General features: G+C 49.5%; 1 protein-coding gene across 3 annotated transcripts in view; it reads left to right on the forward strand.

Annotated features, from left to right (window-relative positions):
• Window positions 1-23,799, forward strand: part of FLI1 (Fli-1 proto-oncogene, ETS transcription factor) — a 106,805-nt gene that overhangs the window by 52,355 nt on the left and 30,651 nt on the right. For all 3 annotated transcript variants that reach the window (XM_054176153.1, XM_054176154.1, XM_054176155.1), the window contains 2 exons: window positions 8,091-8,302; window positions 18,125-18,279. In XM_054176153.1, the coding sequence (XP_054032128.1) occupies window positions 8,091-8,302; window positions 18,125-18,279 (367 nt within the window). The remainder of the gene's footprint in view (window positions 1-8,090; window positions 8,303-18,124; window positions 18,280-23,799) is intronic.

Raw genomic sequence — 23,799 nt, forward strand, 5'->3', positions numbered from 1 at the left:
GAGACTGTCACAGGTTGCCCAGGGAGGTGGTGGAAGCCTCATCCCTGGAGGTTTTTAAGGCCAGGCTGGATGTGGCTGTGAGCAACCTGCTGTAGTGTGAGGTGTCCCTGCCCATGGCAGGGGGGTTGGAACTGGCTGATCCTTGAGGTCCCTCCAACCCTGACAATTCTATGATTCTATATGACTTTCAAGAGGTCAAGAGGCCACAGCAATAGTTTGGGCTGGTGGTGCTTGTTTTTTCCCTCTCTTTTCTTCTCCCAGTCTCATGGTCTCCCGTGGGGGATTTCCTAGGAGCTCTTAGGCATCCTTACCATCAACCCTAACACAGCAACTTGCACTGTGTCCTTGCAATTCCCACTTGAGTTTTAGCCTGAAACAAATCAAAATAGGCTCTGAACCAATTTATGTGAAGATTAGACTGAGGAAGAAAAGGAAAGAAAGGGAAAGAACAGGAAAGAGGAAAGGAGTTGTTGGTCCAGATCCTATAAACTTGTGCATGAAATGCTCTTCTGAAAAGTGAAGCAGAAAAGCAAGGTGTAGTTTTTGTTTCCTTTTTGAGTCAAGTTTTGGGAATCTTGAGATCAGAGCAGCAAAGCATCCTTTTAGCAGCCTTCTTTTATCCACTGCAGATGAAATTTCATGGGAAGAACAATCATATAACAATAATAATAATAAAAAAGGACATTTCCTTATGTCCTTATTATTTCCTTATTATTGTTGTGGCCCCCTCTGGCCTCACTCCAACAGATCCATGTCCTTCTTGTGCTGACAGCTCCTGAGCTGGACACAGTACTCCAAGTGAGGTCTCACCAGGGCAGATGCTGCCTTCTTCTTAATCCTGCTGCTGCCGCAGGGAAAACAAAGCCACATCTCCTCCCATCCCTCCTCCTCAGGGCAGGGAGCACTCTGTGGCACAGATTATTGGCCTTTGGCTTGCCACAACTCAAATGCCAGCAGTTTAGCTGGAAAATGCCACGAAGGGAGTGGTTTGTCTTGTTGCACAAGTAGCTAGAAGAAGTAAAGACCAAAGTGCTTGGCAGCAACAGCTCCCAGCCTGCTGCTTTCCCTGCAGCCTTGTGATGGATCTCTGGTGCTCAAGGCAGCCCACAAATCCTGGGCTGTAGAAGCAGGATGAAATTGATTGTGAAGGGCACCAGATTGGATTGTGGTTGTTAGCAATCAAATGCCTGTGATTATGATTTTCCAGTGGGAGTTCTGTGGACTCCCTGCAGCAGTCACATAATACCCTGGAAGAAAGGTGGAGCAGTGAGCAAACCTCAGGAGAAGTGTGCTGAAAAAAACACACCTGTGAAGGGTCTTTCTTTTTGCTCTGTGAAGAGTGTGGAATTGCAGTCCAGGTTCAGCTTTGAATTGTTCAAAAGATTCTTGTTTGTGTTCCAGTAACAGCCCTGGATGAGGCTCTGTGCCCCACAGAGTGGCTCTTGCAGTGCACATGGATCAGGGCAACAGGAGAAGAAAGGCATGGAGAGAGCAATGCTTCCCTGAAAGGCAGGGATGAGAATAACACTCTGCCTCCTAATCCAGTGCCCCAATCCATCCAAACATACTGCCCTGAGATCAGCACATGCTCTGCTCCTTTTTCACCTTGTGACTGAGGTGGGGGTTGGTCTCTTCCCCCTCGTAACAAGTGGTAGGACAAGAGGAGATGGCCTCAAATTGCACCAGGGGAGGTTTAGGTTGGAGATTAGGAACAGTTTCTTTGCTGCAAGAGTGGTCAGGGATTGGAACAGGCTGCACAGGGAGGTGGTGGAGTCACCATCCCTGGAGGTGTTTGAAAAGTGTGTAGACATAGCACTTGGGGACATGGTTTAGTGGCCATGGTGGTGTCAGGTTGATGGTTGGACTGGATGATCTTAGAAGGCTTTTCCAACTGAACCAGCTCTATGATTCTATGGTGTTTGACCCATTTTCTTGTAAGCCTGATGTTATCTCATTTCTGCTTGTGTGAGAGGTTAGCAGCAGAAGTGCTGACTTGTAGAACTGCAGTGCCAAAGGTATCTCTAGGCAAAGAGTGGCTCCCCTCTGCTAACCTCAAGCCATGTCTAAGGTTAGTTGCTGCTGGTACCTCATCTTCTGGGGCTTTGCATCCTACTCCTGGGCTCTTCAGATGTCTTGGGAGCATCCCCTTGACAAAAACATTTCAGGAGTGATTTTCTTACTGGACTAGAAGTGCTAGAAGTATTTTATTAGTAAAAGAAAATAACTAAATCTCCCCCCTCCCCCCCTTCTATTGGTGGAATTAATCCTTCCATGCATGGTGTGATGGTTTGAGTGCTCAGAGCTTCCTTCTAGTCTAAGCCAGACTGTGTGGAGGAGGATGAAACTTTGATCTTTAGCAGTGCCCTTTACATGTGGTTACAGCCAGAAAAGTGAATGTAAAGAGCTCCAAGTCAATATTCAGTGAAAACTCTTTGTGTGCACCTAGAAAGAACCTGTAGATGCTGGGATGAAAGCACTGACTCCTGCCACCTCAGCAGCAATTCTTGTCAGGACCTCTCTCCCAGAGCCAAACTCAGGGAACTGGGAGCTTGTAGCTTTATCTACCCTTGGATAAGGTAAAAACCCTGAACTTGTAGGTGTCTTTTCCAAGGAAAACTTTCAAAGGCTAGAGAGGACCTGTAAAAACCCTGAATATGTAGGTGCCTTTTCCAAGGAAAACTTTCAGAGGCTGGAGAGGATGCTTGGATGTCCTGGGGCTAGCTCTGGTGCAGTCAACATAACCAGGACTGTGTCAGGGACTGTGAACACCCAGACAAATGATGATGTTTTGCCTCATCTAGGCTGCTTCCCAGACCCATTCTGTTCCCCCTTTGGCTCAAATGCCCTGCTTAATTCATTAACTGGGTGAATAGAATCCAAGTGTGCCTCAGCCTGCTGCAGCACTCAGCCCTGGGTTGAGCTGGCTTGTCTGAGTGAAGGAGAAACTGCAAAGCCACAAGCTGCTGTAGACAGGACTGGCCACATTTATGCCAGGAATGTGATTAAAACCTGGAAAAACTGAAGCCAGCCTATTCCCTGAGGCAATATAATGTAACATATACACCAGAATAATACACACAAGACCCCTGTCTCAGACTCAGTCTGGCCAGCTCAAGGACACAGCCCAGGAGGCAGCAGCGTGGGGGGAACCCTGGTGAGCCATGGCCTGTCTGGTGAGGTGATGTTAGCACCTTTGAAGCCTCCATGTGTTTTCCCAGTTGCCAGCTCTCGATTCCAGGGGGGAGAAATTTGCCTTTTGGTACTCAGACTAGATCTCTTCCTTGGCCAGAACTGAAGCCAAGCATCTCCTGGGCAGAGCAGTCCTTTCAAACTGAATCTAACCAAGCAGAGCCCTGACAGTAAGTAGAAGGATGGCTGTACACATCCCCACCTAGGTCTGCAGTCTGAAACTCTGGCAGGGCCAGCAGAGCCCAGGCCTCTTCCAAAAGAGTTAAACCAAGTCCCAGGTAGCCCTCGCTGCTAGGACAAGCGGTCACCGTACTCTGATCCACCAGCTGAAGGCTGCCCATCTTGCTACCCCTTTTGTGTTTCTCTGGGACTGTTAGATGTTCACCCCACAACGAAGCTGGTTGCAGCAGGGCTTGGCAAGGTGCCACCCAACTTCCCTTGCATGGAGCCAGCACCACTCGTTTGCTATTTGCATGCACCCCCCTCCCCGGGTCGTAAGCAGGTGTTACAAGCTGCTATCTCTGCCTGATCTGCTCTGTGCTTCTTCGGTTCCCCCAGAGCCTTCAGCCTGCAGCTTTTGTGGCTGTGACTAACTCAGGGGTTTAGCTCAGATGATCCCTGCTTGAGTAAGTGCTTGGGCCTGCTGTGATGGCAGCCATCACATTTGAATTTCTTTTCCTGTGTGTGTGCAGGGCAGCAGAGTTTGCAGTCTGAACTCATTCAAGCAGCAAAACACAGAGCTGCCTGCTCTGGTGCAACTGCTGCCTGCCTGTGGGATTAGCATGCTCCCAGTTAAACCAGTTGCTGCTGTGGGCAGCACCTAGCAGCCTCTTTGTCTTTCAAGGAAGATCCTTTCCTGAGGAGCCAGGCTTCTCCATCAGAGATTTGGTTTATCAGAGATAAGTGTGCACTTGGCTGTGTGTCTAAAGACACCTGCACTTGGATGCAGCCTTCAGCATTGATCCTAGGCTAGGGCTGGTCTTTAGGGTGGATGGTTGGAGGCTTTTATTGATGGGTTAAGCCAGGAAGATCTCTGCTTGCCAATGTATTTTCTTCCCCCCCTCCCTACCCCCCCCCCCCCATCAGAACCTTTCTTCAGAAGAAAAACAGCTGCAGATAGAAAAAGAATTTTCCCAGATATTGTTTTCCCCATGGGGGTGGCAAGGCACAGGGACAGATTGCCTGAAGAAGCTGTAGAGGCTCCAAGCCTAGGAGTGTTCCAGTCCAGGTTGGATGAGGCCTTCAGCAACCTGGTCTAGCAGGAGGAGTCCCTACCCATGGCAGGGTGTTTGGAACTAGATGACCTTTAAGGGCCATTCCAACCCAAACCATTCTATGAATATGTGAGAGAAAGGAAAAAAATCCTAACTTTGTCTATGTTTTCAGACTGGCAAGCCCCAAACCCAAATATTTTCAGATGTAATATCATCAGCTTTCTGTGGCCATGGTTTTCTTGTCTCTGACCAGGTTTAAAGAGTTGTAAGTCAGATATTTGGGGTTCTCCTACCACTTCCTGCCATAATCTCAGAATCATAGAATTGTTTAGGTTGTAAAAGACCTGTCAGTCCTAAAAGTCCAACCAGTAACCCAACACTGCCAAGTGTGGTGCTAAACCACGTCTCTCAGACCCACAGAACCCCACAAGCTTTGCACTGAGAGGAAGCAAAGACCTTTTGCAGAAGATGTGTGATTTAGGAAGCCCTGCTTGACATCCTGACTTCAGTGCATCAGTGAAGCAGCAAGTCACTACATCCTTACCTCTGGTGGAAAGGTTTCTTCTCTTTGAAGAGTTGTCCCCAGAAATGTTGTTCTTGTACCTTTCTGTAGCCTGGAGATGCTCTCAGTTCCTTTAAGGAGTTTCTTACACAAGGCTGTGATCGTACAGGATTGCATCACAAGATCTTCAGAGGTGCACCTTCCACTCCCTGACCTACTCTAATTGAAGCAGAATGAGAGAAGGTTGTTTATCCACCAAGAAAAAGCTGGTAGAAAGATTGACCACAGTCTGAACTCCTTCCAACACTCAGCTTCAGGCCAGTGTGAGGCAGGAGATCTCATTTTGGTTGTTGCAAGGCTGTAGCCATCTCTGCTCACAACAATTTTGCAGCAAATGCTGTCACTTCAGCAGGACATAGGCAGATGTTTGAGGCTTTACAGAATACAGAATGAACCAGGTTGGAAGAGACCCCAGAGATCATTGAGTCCAACCCATTACCCAACACCATCTAATCAACTAAACCATGGCACCAAGTGCCTCATCCAGGCTCTTCTTAAACACTTCCAGGGATGGTGACTCCACCACCTCCCTGGGCAGCACATTCCAATAGCCAATCTCTCTTTCTATGAGGAGCTTCTTCCTCACCTCCAGCCTAAACCTCTCCTGGCACAGCCTGAGACTGTGTCCTCTTGCTCTGGTGCTGGTTGCCTGGGAAGAGACCAACCCCCTCCTGCCTACAACCTCCCTTCAGGTAGTTGTAGAGAGCAATAAGGTCTCCTCTGAGCCTCCTCTTCTCCAGGCTAAGCAACCCCAGCTCCCTCAGCCTCTCCTCACAGGGCTGTGCTCCAGACCCCTCCCCAGCTTTTCTTTGTTGTTACAGGATCTGAGATAGAAATGGCTGAGCCCTGACCTGGCTCTTTCTGGGTGGGTCCATTTCAAGCTGAGAAGGATTCTCATGTTCACCCAGTAGACTCCAACTCTTGACATTTTTGGTGATGATATCACCAGCCTGGTAACCTCTGATTCGTGCTCAGACTCTCCTGTAATCGGAGGCTTCCAGCAGCTGCACTTCTCTTGAGCTTTCAGAACTTCTGTTTCCCTTCCTGGTTATGGAAGAATTTGCAAAGCTAACCTCAGAAATGACTGCGGGGGCAGGGAGGAGAGGGAGAGAGAGAGAGATAATTTATTGGGTTTAAAAGCTCAGGATCTGGACTCTGTCCTGTGACTTCTGAGCGCTGAGGGGTTAGCAACACGCCGGCTTCCAAAGCAAAGAGCGTCTGGATGCTCATCAGCAACCCCCTGCTGCACACACAGCAATATTTAGGGTCTTTGGAATGCTCCACAGAGTAGGGGAGTCTGCCTCTGCTTTTGTTTTTTGGAGGGCTGCTCCACTAAATCATATGAAAGTAATAGAAGCTTTCAGTTTGGGAGGCTCCTGGCGCGCTTTCTACCTTGCCAGACATAATGGCAGCTGTGTTGTGTGTGGTTAACTCAGCTGCACAAGGAACACACAGACCTTGTCGGTTGCTGGAGCGGGTCCAGAGAAGGGCAATGAAGCTGGTGAAGGGTTTGGAGAACAGGTCTGGTGAGGAGCAGCTGAGGGAACCGAAGTTGTTAAGCCTGGAGAAAAGGAGGCCGAGGGGAGACCTTCTGCTTCTCTACAACTCCCTCAAAGGAGGCTGGAGTGAGTTGGGTGTTGGTCTTTTCTCCCAAGGAGCAAGCAATAAGAGAGGAAAGCACCTCAAGGTTGCACCAGAGGAGGTTTAAGTTGGACACAATGAACAATTCATTCCCTGCAAGAGTGGTCAGGCCTTGAAAGAGGCTGCCCAGGGAGGTGGTAGATTGACTACCCCCGGAGATGTTCAAAAACCGTGTAGATATGGCACTGTGGCACATGGCTTAGCCTCCATGGTGGTGTTGGGTTGATGATCTTGGAGTCCTTTTCCTGCTTTAATGATTCCATGCACTTTGAATAAGGCAGGGCTGTGCCAAATCTTTCAGGTGCCTGTCACAGGTTTCCTTTCGAGACCCCAGGCACACCCACGCCAGCAGATTGAGAGTCCAAACACTTTGTCAACATTTGGAGGTTTAGCAGGGGTGGGGAGGAGGAAAAAAGAAAACAAACCAACCCAAAGGATGACAATTTCCTGTTTTTAAGCATTTCTAGAAATGCAGAGTTGGGTAACTCACCAGCCCTACACTTCCCACAAAACAAACACAAAGTGTAAAGTAATGCATTTTTCATCCCACCACTAACACCTAGAACTCTGACCTGCACTGACTGCTTCTCCTTCACCAGTAACCTCAAAATACAAACAGCACACAAAACCCCTCTGCAGGGAGGTGTGGAGACCTTCAAGTGACACTCCAGAAACATTACACACTCTGTATCTCTCTGGGGGAGAGAGGCCTGGGGCTGCTGAGCCTGGGGAAGAGCTAAAGAGCCCTCAGGAGGCAAGAGGACGGGGCCAGACTCCTGTCAGTGGTGCCAAGTGATAAGACAAGGGGCAATGAGCACAAACTGGAGCCCAGGAGGTTGTAGCTGAACAGGAGGTAAAACTTCTTTACTGTGAAGGTTCCAGAGTCCTGGAGCTGGCTGCCCAGAGAGGTTGTGGAGTCTCCTTCTCTGGAGAGATTCCCACCTGGACATTGTGATCCTGGGCAAGCTACTGTGGATGCCTCTGCTTTAGCAGTAGGGTTGGACTGGATGATCTCCAGAGGTTCCCTCCCCATTATCATCAGGGCAGCATTCTGTGTCTGTGGGCAGGAAACTGTGTGAAAGCTCTGTTTAGTTAGTCAGGAGGTGTTGGGTGACAGGTTGGACTTGATGATCTCTGAAGTCTTTTCCAACCTTATTGGTTCTATGAGTCTATGATTGTATGAAATTGCAGATGGAGCTGGGCAATGAGGATGCCATAGCCCCCAGCAGCCACCTTGGCTGTTTGCAGAAGTTAAGTGAACCTTAACTCCAGCCCCACCCAGAGCAAGCCGCTGATTTTGCATATGGGTTGATGAACCCCAAAAGAACCCGATTCAACCTGCAATCCGTGCAGATGGCAATTTCAGACAGCTCTGGGCAGCTGTGGGGCCTTTGCAGGTGCTCACCAGCTCAAAGAGAGACTAAGAATGGAGTTGCTGGTTTAGTCATGACTCTGAACGCTTGGGTACTTTTTTTTCTCCTCAGGAGGCTCTGTCGGTGGTGAGCGACGACCAGTCCCTCTTTGACTCCACGTACGGCGCTGCCACTCACCTCCCCAAGGCAGATATGACAGCCTCAGGGAACCCTGACTATGGCCAACCACACAAAATCAACCCTTTGCCTCCTCAGCAGGAATGGATTAACCAACCTGTCCGGGTCAATGTCAAAAGGGAATATGACCACATGAATGGATCGAGGTAAGGCAAGACCCTGCCCGTGTCTATTGTATCTTAAGTACAAGCAAAGCACTGATTGTCCTTCTGTGCTCTTGTCCTGCACATCAACAAACTCCTCTCTTTGTGTAGGACCTGGAACAGGTTGCCCAAGGAGGTGGTAGAAGCCTCATCCCTGGAGGTTTTGAAGGCCAGGCTGGATGTGGCTCTGAGCAACCTGGTCTGGTGTGAGACCAGGGCAGGGGAGTTGGAACTGGCTGATCCTTGAGGTCCCTTCCAACCCTAACAATTCTATGATTCTATGACCTGCCCCTGCTGAAGTTCCTTTGTCATTATTTAATGGCCTTGAGGATCCTGTTCCGCAGTACTGCAGCATGTGTCTGCCAGGCTCCACAAACACTGGGACAGGAGACTGCCAGGACAGAGCTCTTGCTGCAGACACTCTGGTAAATGACACATCCCACCACTTAGTTCAGCATCCCACAAATTTGCCATGGTTCAAGAGGCTCCTGAAGATGGAGTTGGTCATGCAGACTGAGGTCCTCTGTGGCAGCCTGTGAGGTGCTCTGGAGTCACTCTGCCTCGGTGAGGCTGCCTCTGCAGTCCTGTGTCCAGTTCTGGGCTCCCCAGTTCAAAAGAGACAGGGAACTACTGGAAAGAGTCCAGCAAGGATGCTGAGGGGCATCTCTGTGAGGAGCAAAGGCTGAGAAACGAGGCTGTTTAGCCTGGAGAAGAGCAGCCTGAGAGGGAATCTTAATGCTCAGCAAGAGCTGAAGGGTGGAGGGCAAGAGGCTGGGGCCAGACTCCTATCAGTGGTGCCCAGGGACAGGACAAGGGGCAATGGGCACAAACTGGAACCCAGGAGGTTCCATCTGACCAGAAGGAGAAACTCCTTTGCTGTGAGGGTGCTGGAGCCCTAGAACAGGCTGCCCAGAGAGGTTGTGGAGTCTCCTTCTCCGGAGAGATTCCAAACCCACCTGGACATTGTGATCCTGAGCAACCTGCTGTGGGTGCCCTGGTTTTAGGAGTGGGGTTGACTGGATGATCTCCAGAGGTCACTTCCAACCCCCACCAAGCTGGCATTCTGTAACAAAGCAAAAGGCTTCTGTGTGAATATGCGTGAGCAGTGGTGCACAAGAGAGTTCAGGAGTAGATCCGAGCAGTGGGACCACCAAAGGATCATTGGTTATTTTGCACCTTCTATGCCTGTTGGCTTAAGAGTTAGGGGGGCCTGCCCCTGGAAACAATTCACCTTTCTGGACCAAATCTTCTGGGGCTGTCACAAACACCTCTAGCATCTGCATGACGTTCATGAAGAAGGGTTAAGCAACGAAGGAGTTCTCCCCTGCAGGGTTAGTTCAGAGCTTCTCTACCAGCCTGCTTTCCTGGTTTCTGAGAAGCCAGCCAAGTGCAGAGCACGAAACAGAAAGCAGCCTCAAACTTTCAGGCCTCTCTAGTGAGCTGCTGGTGTTAAAAGAACACTAGAGGTGTTTTTCCTTCCCCCCCCTTGTATGTGTACAGTAGATGCTGATTTCACTCTAAGATAAAGGGCTCTGCGTCAGTTGGTCTCTGATGGGAATCATTTGTAGACTGGGTTTGATCTTGCCTTGGTTGTACCTTAGTATCATTTCTGGAGAACCATGTGGATTTTTACACCAGTGTTTCCAGTCTTGGAACTGAGAGTGAAACAGGGGGAAAAAGCAGCTATTTCCTGCAAGAGGTCGTTTCTGGGTAACAGAAGCAAGAGGATGGCTCGTGAGAGCAGCAGCAAGTTTGGGGGGGGTTGGTAGTCAGGAGGACTACCTTTAGCTACCAAGGTGAAGTGTTCAAGAGGGTGATGAAGAGTGGGGTTGGGACATGGTGTTTGGACACGGAGTGTGTCCAAAGAAGGGCCACGAGGATGTGGCTCTGGGGGACCTGTTGTAGTGTGAGGTGTCCCTGCCCATGGCAGGGGGGTTGGAACTGGCTGATCCTTGAGGTCCCTTCCAACCCTAACAATTCCATGATTCTGTGGTGCTGTGACCTCTCCAGTGGGGAGAACCAAGGCGGCAGAACCAACCTCACCTGTGGCACAGGCAACAGGGCTGTGAGGCCGTGTGAGGAAGCATCAGGGGCTCACACCCATAGTTAGACCAACACACGCTTTCCTCTCCTTACACTACTTGTCTCTCTTTCTCTAATGAATTTTGGAGGGCTGAGGGAGCAAGTGGTCCTGTCACATCTACTGAGCTACCAAAGGCAGTAGCAATTTGTGCTTTTCAGGTCCTTTAAGCACAGATTCTGCAGTTGCAGGTCCAGAAGTCATGCTCTCATTGTACGTGTTGCATGTACTTGGGAGTGAAGGGGATGGGGCTGTCCTTCTGTCATGATCTTTGTGTTCCAGTTTCCTCATCTGCTCAGGAAAAAAAAAAAGGGAAATAGCACTGCTCTGGCAAACAGATTTGGTAACAACTGTGAAGGCTCAGATCCCCATGGAGAAAGGCACTCCAGAAGTGTGTTTGTTCTGGGCAGAAAGGAAATCCTCCGTTATGGGCTCGCTCAAGATGACAAGGTTCTTAGGCAGAAACAGAATGTCCCTCTGAAAGAGGGGTAACAGCTTCCCAACCTGCTAGGAAGAAAGAAAAGTCTGCTTTGAGATGGCTTCCAGCCTTGCCTTTGATACCTTGCTAGCACAAGAGCTCCAACCCACCCAAGAGCTGAGAGCATTCATCTGACTTGCCCATCTTCTCCTCTTCCTGGCCAAAACTCTGCCCTTTCCCCACACATCCATCACAGCTCATTGTCAGATGTTGGGCCACTCCACTTGCCTGTTCCTCTGCCCATCAGCTGCCTGGCAAAACTGACACCTGATCTGAGCAGCAAATGCCAAGCTCAATACAAATTCAGTGTGGACTGAATAACAAACCCTCTTCCCCCTCCCTCCCTGCCTCTCCTCCTCTCCCTTGTTTTTCAAGCACACTCCTGCCATAGTCCAGCTGCCTTTATTCAGGGAGCAGCTTTTATACTCTGCTTCACCTGGGCTTGAAGTGCAGGCTGCTTGGTGGGAGGGTGGCTTATGTGCTCTAGGGAGGGAAAGTGACAGTGAAGAGAGCTGGGTGACAGCAAGGGGCGGTGTACAGCTTTGCTTCCCCTTTCAGCAACTCTGTGGTTGACACAAGCTGCCCAGGGAAGTGGTGGAGTCACCATCCCTGGAGGTGTCTGAAATATGTGTCAGTGTGGCATTTTGGAGCATGGTTTAGTGGGCATGGTAGTGGTGGGTTGATGGGTTGACTTGATGATCTTAGAGGGCTTTTCCAACCTTAATGATTCATTCTATGACTCCATGATTCTATGAGTTGGTTTGGCCCTCAGCAGGGTTGGAGAAGGGGTCTTCCTACAGAACACTGAAGCAATCGAAGGCTCAGGGAGCTCAGAACATTTAAATGCCACAATAGTCTTCTCAAAACAAAACAAAGAGACTATCTACGATGCCTAGAAGAATAAAAAACCCCTTTTAGAAGCATGTGAGCCCTCTAGTGGGATTTGCTGCCATGGTCTAGCTCCAGCTGCTATTTGCTTTTACCTGTATGTGGTAAACACAATCCTTCCAGAGCCTGCTGAGCTTCTCTGCTTTCCTCATGCAGTTGGAGCTTTGTAACCTGTGTGCCTTTCCCCATCCTTTTTACAGCTCTCTTTGCCTTCTACACTCCCTTCCAGTGTGAACCTCCTCCTGAGGCACTGCTGAGAGTAGGGTTAAAGTCCACTTAGGTGCAAGTGTGGAGGAACAATGATTCTGCCCTGATATCTCTGCTCACTCCCTAGAAGCAGCAGCACACCCTGTCTGTTCTTAGATCCTTCACTGAGCAAAAAGAAATATCAATTATATCTCCTTTCAAGTGTAAAGATTAACACCGAGATGCCCCAATGGGGACTTACACCAAAAAGGGGCAAACAGAGAAAGGGAAATAAAAGAGGAATGTAAGGGCAGGAAGATAGGGATAGAAAGGAGAAAATATCCCACTGAGCACAGCTGAGTCAGGCTCAGAAAGCACTGAAATCCCTCATTTTGCTCTTTCGAATGACAGCCAGAGGTGATTCCTAGACAGAGGCCCTGGGACAGTAATTGCTTTATTTCCAGGTACCTGGAACACAGGCTGGAGCTGTACAGAGAGCTTATTAGTCAATGCCAGGCTAGCTGCTTGTCCATTTTGGCCAGTCTAGCATAAACCAAGCTCTTGGCATCCCCAGAGACTGCTACTGGAGCTGCTGGAACGAAGAGTCTTTGGGCAGGCAGTGGGAATGAGTGCAGCTTCATATTCCTTGGCCTCTGCCACTGCCACAGTGAGGAGACCTTCTGAAAGCAGCCTGTATCCAGTACCTTGCTAGATCCACAACCTGAGTGCCCAGAACCTGAGTGAGTCCAGCAGTTTGAAAGGCTGAAGGCTCTGTGAAAAGCCAAGGATTAATCTGGCATCTGAAATCTCTTCACACAAACCAGCCCAAATAATGAGGAAACCTTTGTGTAAATCTAGGGCTGCTTGTGGGCAGCTCCTGGACTAAGAAAGGAGCTACGTTCAATGAGCACACTGTTCGTGGCTCACAGCTCCCTCCTCACCCTGGAGTTGTTCCCCACACTGAATTCTTCTTTGTGTTGCTCACAGCTACATCTACCTTCTGCAGGGCCACTGTTAGATCTCTCATCTTAGGCCATGGAGCTGCAAACAGTCATGGTTCAGGAGGTGCAAAGATGGTTCAGTCTGGCAGAGCTGTCTCATTTCCCAGTGAAGAGCTCCATTTGGATCTGGTAGGAAATGCTGGGCTACAGAGGACACAGAAGTAAGGATCTGAGGTCTGGAACCTCTCTGTTGTGAGGACAAGCTGAGAGAGTTGGGGATGTTCAGCCTGGAGAAGAAAAGGCTCTGGGGAGACCTTCTGGTGGCCTTCCAGGACTTAGAGAAAGCTGGGGACAGACTTTTTAGCAGGGCTTGTTGTGGAATGACAAGAGGTAATGGTTTGGAACTAAAAGAGGCAGATTTAAACTAGATCTAAAGAAGAAATTTTTGACACTGATAGTTGTGAGAGCCTGGCCCAGGTTGCCCAGAGAGGTGGAAGCTGTGCCATCCCCTTGACCATTGCAGGTCAGGTTGCTTGGGGCTTTGAGCAACCTGCTCTAGCTACAGATGTCCCTGCTGACCACAGGAGGTTTGGACTAGATGATCTTCAAAGGTCCTTTAACCCACACCATTCCATGGGCCCATTCCATGATTTAATGGTCTCCCCACTTGCTATCCCTGAAGATTTGAGGGCACTGTTATGAAGGACAGCTCAGTCTCCTGCCCAGTTAAGTTCTGGTAACTCTGTTCCCAGTGAGGTCTTTGCTCCTGCTAATCAGATTTCCACTGGGGTTAGCTCTGGATCCAACCACCCTGAAAACTGAAGGCATCTGTACAGCCACAGGGACACAAGCATCAGGTACATGGAGCATGTTTAATGTCCTCTACCACTAACAGAGTGGCTTCTGATCCCACAGTGGTCAATCCGTGGTTGGTGAGGGCACCTTAGCCTCCTAAACTTCATTTCAGATGTGTCTCTGATACTTGGTTGTCTGGTTTTGGCTTCTGGGACAAACAGGGCAAGGCAGAGGACAGGCAGGGTCCTAACTGCCAAGCCAAGAGTCTGCAAAGTGAAAAATCATCAGAAAACCACTGAGGAGATATCTTGGTGCTGGAGCTATTTTGGTAGCTGGCTGTATTGGTCATGTGAATGTGCACAGCCTTTAGCAGAGAGAGCAGAGACAGCCAAGGGCTCTGTGGTCTTCTCATGGGTGTCATTTCATGCCAGTAGAAAGCATGTATGCTCCTAGGCAGATAAGGGGTTTAGAAGACTTCTTTATCTGAGAGTCTGGATATAGCTTCTAGTTCCACATGAGCATTACACCAGTAACTGCTTTGTCACATATTTGTGGGGGTGAGAAGCCTATACTGGGTCCAGTTCTGGGCACCTCAGTTTAGGAAAGATGTTGAGTTGCTGGAAGGTGTCCAGAGAAGGGCAACAAAGCTGGGGAGGGGTCTGGAGCACAGCCCTGTGAGGAGAGGCTGAGGGAGCTGGGGTTGCTTAGCCTGGAGAAGAGGAGGCTCAGAGGAGACCTTCTTGCTCTCTACAACTCCCTGAAGGGAGGTTGTAGCCAGGTGGGGGTTGGTCTCTTCTCCCAGGCAAGTAGCACCAGAACAAGAGGACACAGTCTCAAGCTGTGCCAGGAGAGTTTTAGGCTGGGAGTTAGGAAGAAGTTCTTCATAGAAAGAGAGATTGGCCGTTGGGATGTGCTACCCAGGGAGGTGGTGGAGTCACCATCCCTGGACGTGTTTAGGAAGAGACTGGATGAGGCACTTGGTGCCATGGTTTAGTTGATTAGATGGTGTTGGATGGTAGGTTGAACTCAATGATCTCAAAGGTCTCTTCCAGCCTGGTTAATTCTATCCTATCCTATCCTATCCTATCCTATCCTATCCTATCCTATCCTATCCTATCCTATCCCATCCTATCCCATCCTATCCCATCCTATCCTATTTCCTATTCTATTCTATTCTATATGAAAGCTGGGGACCTACAAGAAGGTGGGGACAGTTTTTTTTAGCAAGGTCTGTTGTGACAGGACAAAGAGTGATGGTTTGAAACTGGAAGAGGCAGATTTAGGCTGGATGGAAGGAAGAAATTCATACAGTGAAGTTGGTGAGACCCTGGCCGAGGTTGCCCAGAGAGGTGGGAGATGCTCCAAGCCTGAAACCATTCCAGGTCAGGTTTTCTGGGGCTCTGAGCAGCCTGCTCTAGTTGAAGATGTCACTGTTCATGGAGGGTGGGGAGGTCTAGATGAGCTTTCAAGCTCATTCCAACCCAGTCCATGACTCTATGATCACAGCATATATCTCAGCTCTGGCAGAGCAGAGAGGAGTCAGTGGGCCCCTCAGGAGGCAGGAAGTTGTGCCAACACTGCTAGGACCTGGGACATGCTGAGTGCAGGGAATGCCAGGCAAATGTGACCATTGTGTCTGAAGGAGGGGAGAACTTCACCCCAAAGATGGAAATCCACCCATGGGGATGGCGCAGCTGCCTACCACCACTTAAAGTCAGCACCTGGGGTCCGAGTGAGGAGGTCAGTCACTTCCCAGGGCCAGTGAGCACTAAGCTGAGCAGCCTGGACACCTTGAAGCAGGGATGCTCTTGCCATTTCACCAAGTCCTCTCAGGACAGCCTGTCCCTCAGGAGAGAATAAGATCCTTTGTGCTTGCCTCAGGGCTTTTTCTCCGGCAGAACAGGCAGCGTTTAACACCTGACACAGAGGCTTTCACCGGAGAGCTAGGAACGATCCCTCTCCCTGTGAAAACTCTGCTGTCCCAGCTCAGGCTCTGCTCTGCCTGCCACGGGGACACGAAGCCTTCAGCAGTTTGCCTCTCTGCAGGCGGATTTTGGTTCCCTGCCTGGAAAAACAGTAGGCAAAATAGTAAAACCTTAAATTCGAACATGTGTAACTTATACATCTTATTTCCATTTTCAAGCAACGTTCCCTCAGCAAGACATGAGGAAAAAATTACCATCTGCCTTCCAATATCTCGGTGGAGCATTTATCTCCCGGCCATGATAGCTGAACTTCAGTCATTTTCTCCCTCCCCCTCCGCCATTCAGATTAAGAAACAAATTTGTTTAGTGTCCAAACTCGGGAGGCTTGCCAGCTGAGCGCAGAGGGTGGGATTTGGTGGTGCACTGTCATAGCTCTCACCCTTCAGCAAATGGTTTCCTCCCAGGCTGTGTTGCTTCTGGCAGGGAAGAAGGATGGTTGTGTGATTAAAGCCTTGGACTAGACTGCGCTGGATACGAGCTCTGAGCTGGCTGTGCTTAGAGGCTGCACTAATGCACCCTTGTAAGTTCACTGCAAGTAGCCAAAGAGGTCACCGTGAGCCAGCAATGTGTCCTTGTGGCCAAGAAGGCAAATGGTCTCCTGAGAGGCATGAAGAGGAGTGTGACCAGCAGGTGAAGGGAGGTTGTCCTCCTTCTCTGCTCTGTGCTGATGAGTCCACAGCTGGAGAGTTGTGTCCGGTTCTGGGCTCCCCAGTTCAAGAGAGACAGGCAACTAGTGGAGAGAATCCAACAAAGATGCTGAGGGAACTGGAGCATCTCTGTGAAGGGGAAAGGCTTAGAGCTGGGACTGTTTAGCCCAGAGAAAAGCAGACTCGAAGGAGATCTTCTCAATGCTCAGCAAGGGCTAGAGTGCTGAGAGGCAAGGGGATGGGGACAGACTCTTTTCAGTGGTGCCCAGCAACAGAATAAGAGGACACAGTCTCAAGTTGTGCCAGGGGAGGTTTAGGCTGGGTGTTAGGAAGAAGTTCTTCCCAGAAAGAGAGATTGGCCACTGGAATGTGCTGCCCAGGGAGGTGGTGGAGTCACTGTCCCTGGAGGTGTTCAGAAAAGGATTGGATGTGGCACTTGGAGCCATGGTTTAGTTAGTCATGAGATGTTGGGTGACAGGTTGGACTTGATGATCTCTGAGGTTGTTTCCAACTTTATTGATTCTATGATTCTAAGAGGTAGTGGGCACAAACTGGAACCAATGAGGTTCCACCTGGAGAAGAAACTTCTTTGCCATGAAGGTGCTGGAGCCCTGGAGCAGGCTGCTCAGGGAGGTTGTGGAGTCTCCTTCTCTGGGGAGATTCCAAACGCACTTGGAGACTGTGATCCTGGGAAACTTGCTGTGGGTGACCTGGTTTTAGGAGTGGGGTTGGATGGATTATCTCCAGAGGTCACTTCCAACCCCTACCATGCTGGGATCCTGGGATGCTGTAAAGGTGAGGGCAATAAGGCTGCCCTTCCCTGGTGCGTTCTCTGTGGCAGGCTGTGGATTGATATTTTAAGTGATCTCCAGAGGAAAAAAACTTGAGTTGCTACAGCAGCTGGAGAAAAACAAAACCTGTGCTTGCTATCTGTGGTTTGGAGGCTCATAATTCTCCCAGAGCAGGACAGAGAAAGCCTACTGCTTGCCAAGGGTTTGTGTGTAGTCCAGGTCTCAGCACAGTGCCACCTGACTTGCTAAATGTTCCCTCCTCATCACTCCATCAACTCAGAAGCAAAACTGGAGCCAGAGCATTTTTTCACACACAGTTTCTGTGGTCTGAAGTTCTTGACTCATGCCTAAGGCACCTAAGATTTCTAGATTTCATATCCAAGAAGCAGACAAGCCTGGGACTGCTAAGAAGAGAGAAAATCAGTTATATTTAGAGCACCAGAACTGTGAGCAGCATCTGAGGGAGCTGGGTTTCTTGAGCCTGGAGAAAGGAGGCTGAAGGGAGACCTCATTGCTTTCTATACCTCCCTGAAAGGAGGCTGGAGTGAAGCGGGGGTTGGTCTCTTCTCCCTAGTGACTTGAGGTAGGATGAGAGGAAATGTCCTCAAGTTCCATCAGTGGAGGTTTAGATTGGACATGAGGAATAATTTCATCCCTAAAAGGGTTGGCAAGCCTGGCCCAGGCTGCCCAGAGCAGTGGTGGAATCCCCATCCCTGCTGGGGTTTCAAAGCCATGTAGATGGTGTGCTGAGGGACATGGTTTAGTGGTGACCTGGCAGTGCTGGGTTAAGGACCATGGCCTTTGAAAGTCACTCCTGTTTGCACCTGCAACTGGTTTCATTATCAGACATCCATTCCACGAGACTCGTGGTCCACAGATCACCTCGTGACAGTCGTGTGACAGGCCAGGAATGGCCTATGAAGAAACTCCCCTTAACTTTCCACCCTTTCTGCAAGCCAAACCTTCCTTCTGCTGCAGCAGGGATGAAAGGTTCCTGACAATGCCAAGTTCACCTCTTTCCTTTCCTGTTCCAGGGAGTCCCCTGTAGACTGTAGCGTGAACAAATGCAGCAAACTCGTCGGAGCAGGGACAGAGTCCAACCCCATGAGTTACAGCACCTACATGGATGAGAAGAATGGACCTCCTCCCAACATGACCACCAATGAGAGGAGAGTCATTGTCCCAGCAGGTACCATCACCACTGAACTCGCTCTGTCATCTTTCCTTGTGCTGTCTTTAATGTCCCAGCCGAGCAGATGAGGCTTGGTTAGCCACTCTGAGCCATGAACCATAACAAAAGCAGGCTGGAGGTGAGGAGAAAGCTCTTCCCAGAAAGAGGAACTGGCCACTGGAATGTGCTGCCCAGGGAGGTGGTGGAGTCCCCATCCCTGAAGGTGTTCAAGAAGGGATTGGATGTGGCACTTGGTTTAGTTAGTCATGAGGTGTTTGGTAATAGGTTGGGCTTGATGATCTCTGAGGTCTTTTCCAACCTTATTGATTCTATGAGAATATCAAAGTTTTGGGCTAGTGGGGATTTCCTGTATTATGTCCAGTTCTGGGCCCCTCAATTTAAGAAGGATATTGACACTCTTGAATGTGTCCAGAGAAGGGCAAGGAGGCTGAGGAGAGGCCTCAAGCACAAGCCCTACAAGGAGAGGCTGAGGAAGCTGGGGTTGCTTAGCCTGCAGAAGAAGAGGCTCAGGGGAGACCTTCTTGCTGTCTACAACTACCTGAAGGGAGGTTGTAGCCAGGTGGGGGTTGGTCTCTTCTCCCAGACAACCAACACCAAAACAAGAGGACACAGTCTCAAGCTGTGCCAGGGGAGGTTCAGGCTGGATGTTAGGAAGAAGTTCTTCCCAGAAAGAGAGATTGGCCACTGGAATGTGCTGCCCAGGGAGGTGGTGGAGTCACCATCACTGGAGGTGTTCAAAAAGGGTTTGGATGTGGCACTTGGAACCATGGTTTAATTAGCCAGGAGGTGTTGGGTGCCAGGTTGGACTTGATGATCTCTGAGGTCTTTTCCAACCTTATTGATTCTATGAAAATATCAAAGTTTTGGGCTAGAGGGGCTTTCCTGTGCCCCAAGTGTATGCTCCAACCTGAATCAGCATAAGAAATAGATAGTCAGTGCTGCTTCTGGTTTATTTTGGCTTCTTCTTTTCTGGTGTGGAATGGAGCCTTGTGTTGGTGTGTTGAACCAAATCCATCCCCCAGCATGTGTCAGAGGAGGCTCTGCAGTGCTTCCTGGGACACGTGTGCTATGATCAAAGAGCCACAGATCCCAGGCAGGCATAAGCATGAAGTGGACCCAAATTATAACTCTCTTGATGCTCTGCAGGGTCCAGATGCACTTTTATGTCACATTGATTCAAAATGAGCTGTTTTGTTTTCATTTCTTTCTTTAGGAGTAGAAAAGCAGAAAATGTCTCTCTTGCAGCAGCTCTGTTACATGAGCCTTCCAAAAACCACTCCACAGAGACATTCCTGCCCACTCCTGCTTGTCTGGGATATCCACGTCTGCAGGCTGAAGCTGGCAGGAAGCTTTGGGACAGTCAAGGATGAGAGCTGCTGAGGCAGGCAACCCGGAATGAGAGGGAATCTTTTCCCTGCAGAGTTTGCAAACACCACCCTGGGCCAGCCCAGAAACTCAGGATGCTGTTTGGAAACTCAAGGGAGGCATCATGAGCAAAGTCCTGGCTCAATTTGCATCCCCAAATTCCCACTGATTTCAAGGGGTGCAGCTTTCAACCTTGGGAGCTGTGAGGGTGTCACCAAGGGTTGCAGCTGATTCGAGCAGATGAGCTGCTGGCAGAAAGAAAGGCGCTCGTGGAATTTAGCTCTGTGCTCCGCTCGTGGCTTGACCATGAACAGATGACAGCTCCCAAGCACTTGTTTGCCATTTAGGCTGAAAAGGGAAGGCTTGAACTGAACATAGTGAGGGGAAGGCAATAAAAGTTTGACAGCAAATCTCAAAGTTCAGTTGTTAGGATCTGCTTGGAGGGGCTGGCTGGCCTGGTTGGGGACAGCACCAGATAGGTGTCCAGCGTCAACACACAGGCCTGGAAAGGTGTAGCTGGTACCAACCCTGCAGGGGAAGTTTAGGCTGGAGGTGAGGAGAAAGTTCTTCACAGAAAGAGTTGTTGGCCATTGGGATGTGCTGCCCAGGGAGGTGGTGGAGTCCCCATCCCTGGAGGTGTTCAAGAGGGGATTGGATGTGGCACTTGGTGCCATGGTTTAGTCATGAGGTCTGTGGTGACAGCTTGGACTCGATGATCTTTGAGGTCTTTTCCAACCTTATTGATTCTACTCTACTCTACTCTACTCTACTCTACTCTACTCTACTCTACTCTACTCTACTCTACTCTACTCCATTCCATTCCACTAGTCATTATTCTGCTAAAGACAGCCAAGAGGCAACATTTATCCTGCTCTTCACCGTGGTCTTTATGTATACTTTGAAGACCAAGGTTAGACTACCAGTACCTGAAAGAAGTACCTAGAGGAAAGCTGGGAAGTGACTTTTTGCAAGGGCTTGTACTGATAGGATGAGAAGGAACAGATTGAAGCTTGAGGAGGGCAGATTTAGACTGGAGATTAGGAGGAAATCCTTTCCAGTGAGGGTGGAACAGGTTGCCCAGGTTGTGGATGTCACCTCCCTGGAGGTGTTCAAGGCCAGGTTGGATGAGGCCTTGAGCAACCTGGGCTGGTGGGAGGTGTCCCTGCCCATGGCAGGGGGGTTGGAAGTGGATTATTTTTGAGGTCCCTTCCAACTCCAGCCATTCTATGAATCTATGCTAAAGCTTAGAGTTGTTGCTGAAACAGGGGAAATGAGTTTTGATGCCCTCAGTGGAAGAGAAGGTTTAAAATCTCCTCTTTGAAAGAAAATGAAGGGGGGGAAAAAATAGAGAGACAAAAGTAAAAGACTATTTTCCCCTCCCCATGAGCATCCACTAATCAAACCCCTGAGATACTTGTGAAATAGCAGTGGCTTTGGAAGACAATAACGAACATCATCCCAGATCTCCGCATCTGAAGCCAAACTCATCCGAGAAAGGCATTTGAACATCTTAATGTAATCCAGAGCGAAGATTTATAGCACATTAGGGCGAAGATAGGCAAGAATAATGTCACATTAGGCTTGCAAATGTCACCATAATGAACTCAAAGCCATGTGTCAAGAAGGGCCCTTTTTCAGAGGCCAGTCAATGTCTTTCCCGGTGATAAATCTGCCCAAGGAAGAGCTGAAATTCAAAAAGTGTTTGTTTAAAGGGAGACCACAAACTCACTCAGCCCTCCAAATGTTGTGCTTTCATTTTTCTTTCCCCCAAAGCTCAAGACAAACAACTCTTTCAATTAAAACCCCCCAAGGAGAGCCTCCCTTGAATACTCCCATTGTAACACTCACAGTCTTTTGCCAGGGCTTAGAAAGCAGAAATTAAACTGGCTAGTGCCAAGAGTGAACAGGGATCCATCTTTCTATCCCAAAGCAGCCTTGCAAAGGTGTGGAGTTGCAAGATCCATGTTTAAGAGTCAGCTTTAAGCAGCTTGATTGAAGCGGAAGTTCAGTGAGGACACACCACAGCTACGATTTCCACGTTCCTCGGTCTTACTTCCCCATTTCATGCTGTCATTCTGGAGCTCAGGAATGCACCAGGCACAGCCACTACCTGACCTTTTGTCTCCAGGGATCCCTGCAGCCCCAGCACACCCAGTTCTGAGCCCACACATTATTTGATCCACCACCAAATGTGTGGCAGAGGCTTTTCTGGTCCCTCCCCAAAGCACAACCTCCCAGCTGTGTGCTGGCTGCATGTTTCAGGTCCATTTTCCCAGCTGCCACAGGACCTGAAGTCTTTGAGGCTGAGCTTAAGAGGAATGTCCCAGCTCTGATGGGCAGGTTAGACTTCTCCATAGTTAAGGCTTGACTTTGCTGCAATGGAACATGGAACTGCAGCTTCTGCTTCCTGCTGGGATGCATGAGGTTGAGCTTAGAGGAATGTCCCAGCCCTTATGGACAGATCAAGCATCTCCAGAGTTAGGGCTTGACTTTGCAGCAGTGGAACATGAATTTGCAGCTTCTATTTCCTGCTGGGATGCACGGGGAGAAGCTGCACAGGAAACATCTGAAAGCACAGATACGCTCTGAAAATGACTCTGGAGGAGTGGTATCGTGGCACAAATTCTTGCTGGGCCTGTCTGGTCTAACACTCTTTTGGAAGCTCAAAGGAAGATTTCTTTTTTTAACTCCTGCTGCAGCAAACCCTCACCATGGGGGCTGAAACTCCAGCAGGGTTCAATCTCTCTCTTACGTCACCACCAGTAATAAAGATTCCACAGCTGGAGCGTTGCTGGCAGTTGATAGTGATGCATGAGACAGTGCAAAATCCACACTGCCCTCCAAGAGCTGTGCTGGTTTTGCAGGGCTAGCAGAGGTAGAACTGTGCTCTTGTCACAGATGTGACTCAGAGATCCATGGCAAGCTGCTCTGGTTAAGCAATAAGAGATGGGGTTTCTTTTTCTTCAGAGTCCCTTTGCTGGCCATAAATACTCCAAGCTGAAAATGCCATCTGTTGGGACTTTGTAATGTGCTTGTGAAGGATGGTGTGACTTCTCCAGAGCTGATGTAATTGTGCAGCACTGCAGGCACGAAGCTGTGACAGGCATCCCCTTTCAGTCTGGAGTATTGTGTCCAGTTCAAGAGAGAGAACTACTGGAGAGAGTCCAGCAAAGATGCTGAGGGGCCTGGAGCATCTCTGTGAGCAGGAAAGGCTGAAAGTCCTGGGGTTGTTTGGCCTGGAGGAGAGCAGCCTGAGAGGGGATCTGATTGATGCTCAGCAAGAGCTAAAGGGTGAGAGGCAAGAGGATGGGGCCAGACTCTTTTCAGTGGTGCTAAGTGATAAGACAAGGGGCACAAACTGGAACCCAGGAGGTTTCATCTGAACAGGAGGAGAAACTACTTTGGTGTGAGGGTACTGGAGCCCAGGAGCAGGCTGCCCAGAGAGGTCTCCTTCTTTGGAGAGATTCCAAGCTCACCTGGACATTGTGATTCTGGGCAAGCTGCTGTGGGTGACCCTGATTTAGGAGTGGGATTGGACTAGATGATCTCCAGAAGTCCCTTCTAATCCCCATCATGCTCTGTGATTCCAAGGGATGGGTTTGCTTTTGGAGGCTTTTTGGCAGAAGGAGGAAAGCCATGGTCAAATATCACTAATATTTTTCCCAAGACCAGGTATAACATTCAGGCAGGTGGGAGACAGTCAAGAGAAGTCACCCTGCCAGAGGGTCAGTGTGATCAGTTTGAGACCTGTTATAGCCCAGTGCTTGTCCACCCTGGCAAAATGCATTGGGATCATGGAGTCATAGAATCAATAAGGTTGGAAAAGACCTCAGAGATCATCAAGTCCAACCTGTCACCCAACACCTCATGACTAACTAAACCGTGGCTCCAAATGCTGCATCCAATCCCCTCTTGAACACCTCCAGGGACAGTGATTCCACCACCTCCCTGGGCAGCACATTCCTAACAACTCTCTCTGTGAAGAACTTTCTCCTCACCTCCAGCCTAAACTTCCCCTGGTGCAGCTTGAGACTGTGTCCTCTTGTTCTGGTGCTGCTTGCCTGGGAGAAGAGACCAACCCCCTCCTGGCTACAACCTCCCTTCAGGTAGTTGTAGACAGCAATAAGGTCTCCCCTGAGCCTCCTCTTCTGG

The sequence above is a fragment of the Dryobates pubescens genome, chromosome 34, assembly GCF_014839835.1.
Source record: "Dryobates pubescens isolate bDryPub1 chromosome 34, bDryPub1.pri, whole genome shotgun sequence".
Classification (NCBI taxonomy): domain Eukaryota; kingdom Metazoa; phylum Chordata; class Aves; order Piciformes; family Picidae; genus Dryobates; species Dryobates pubescens.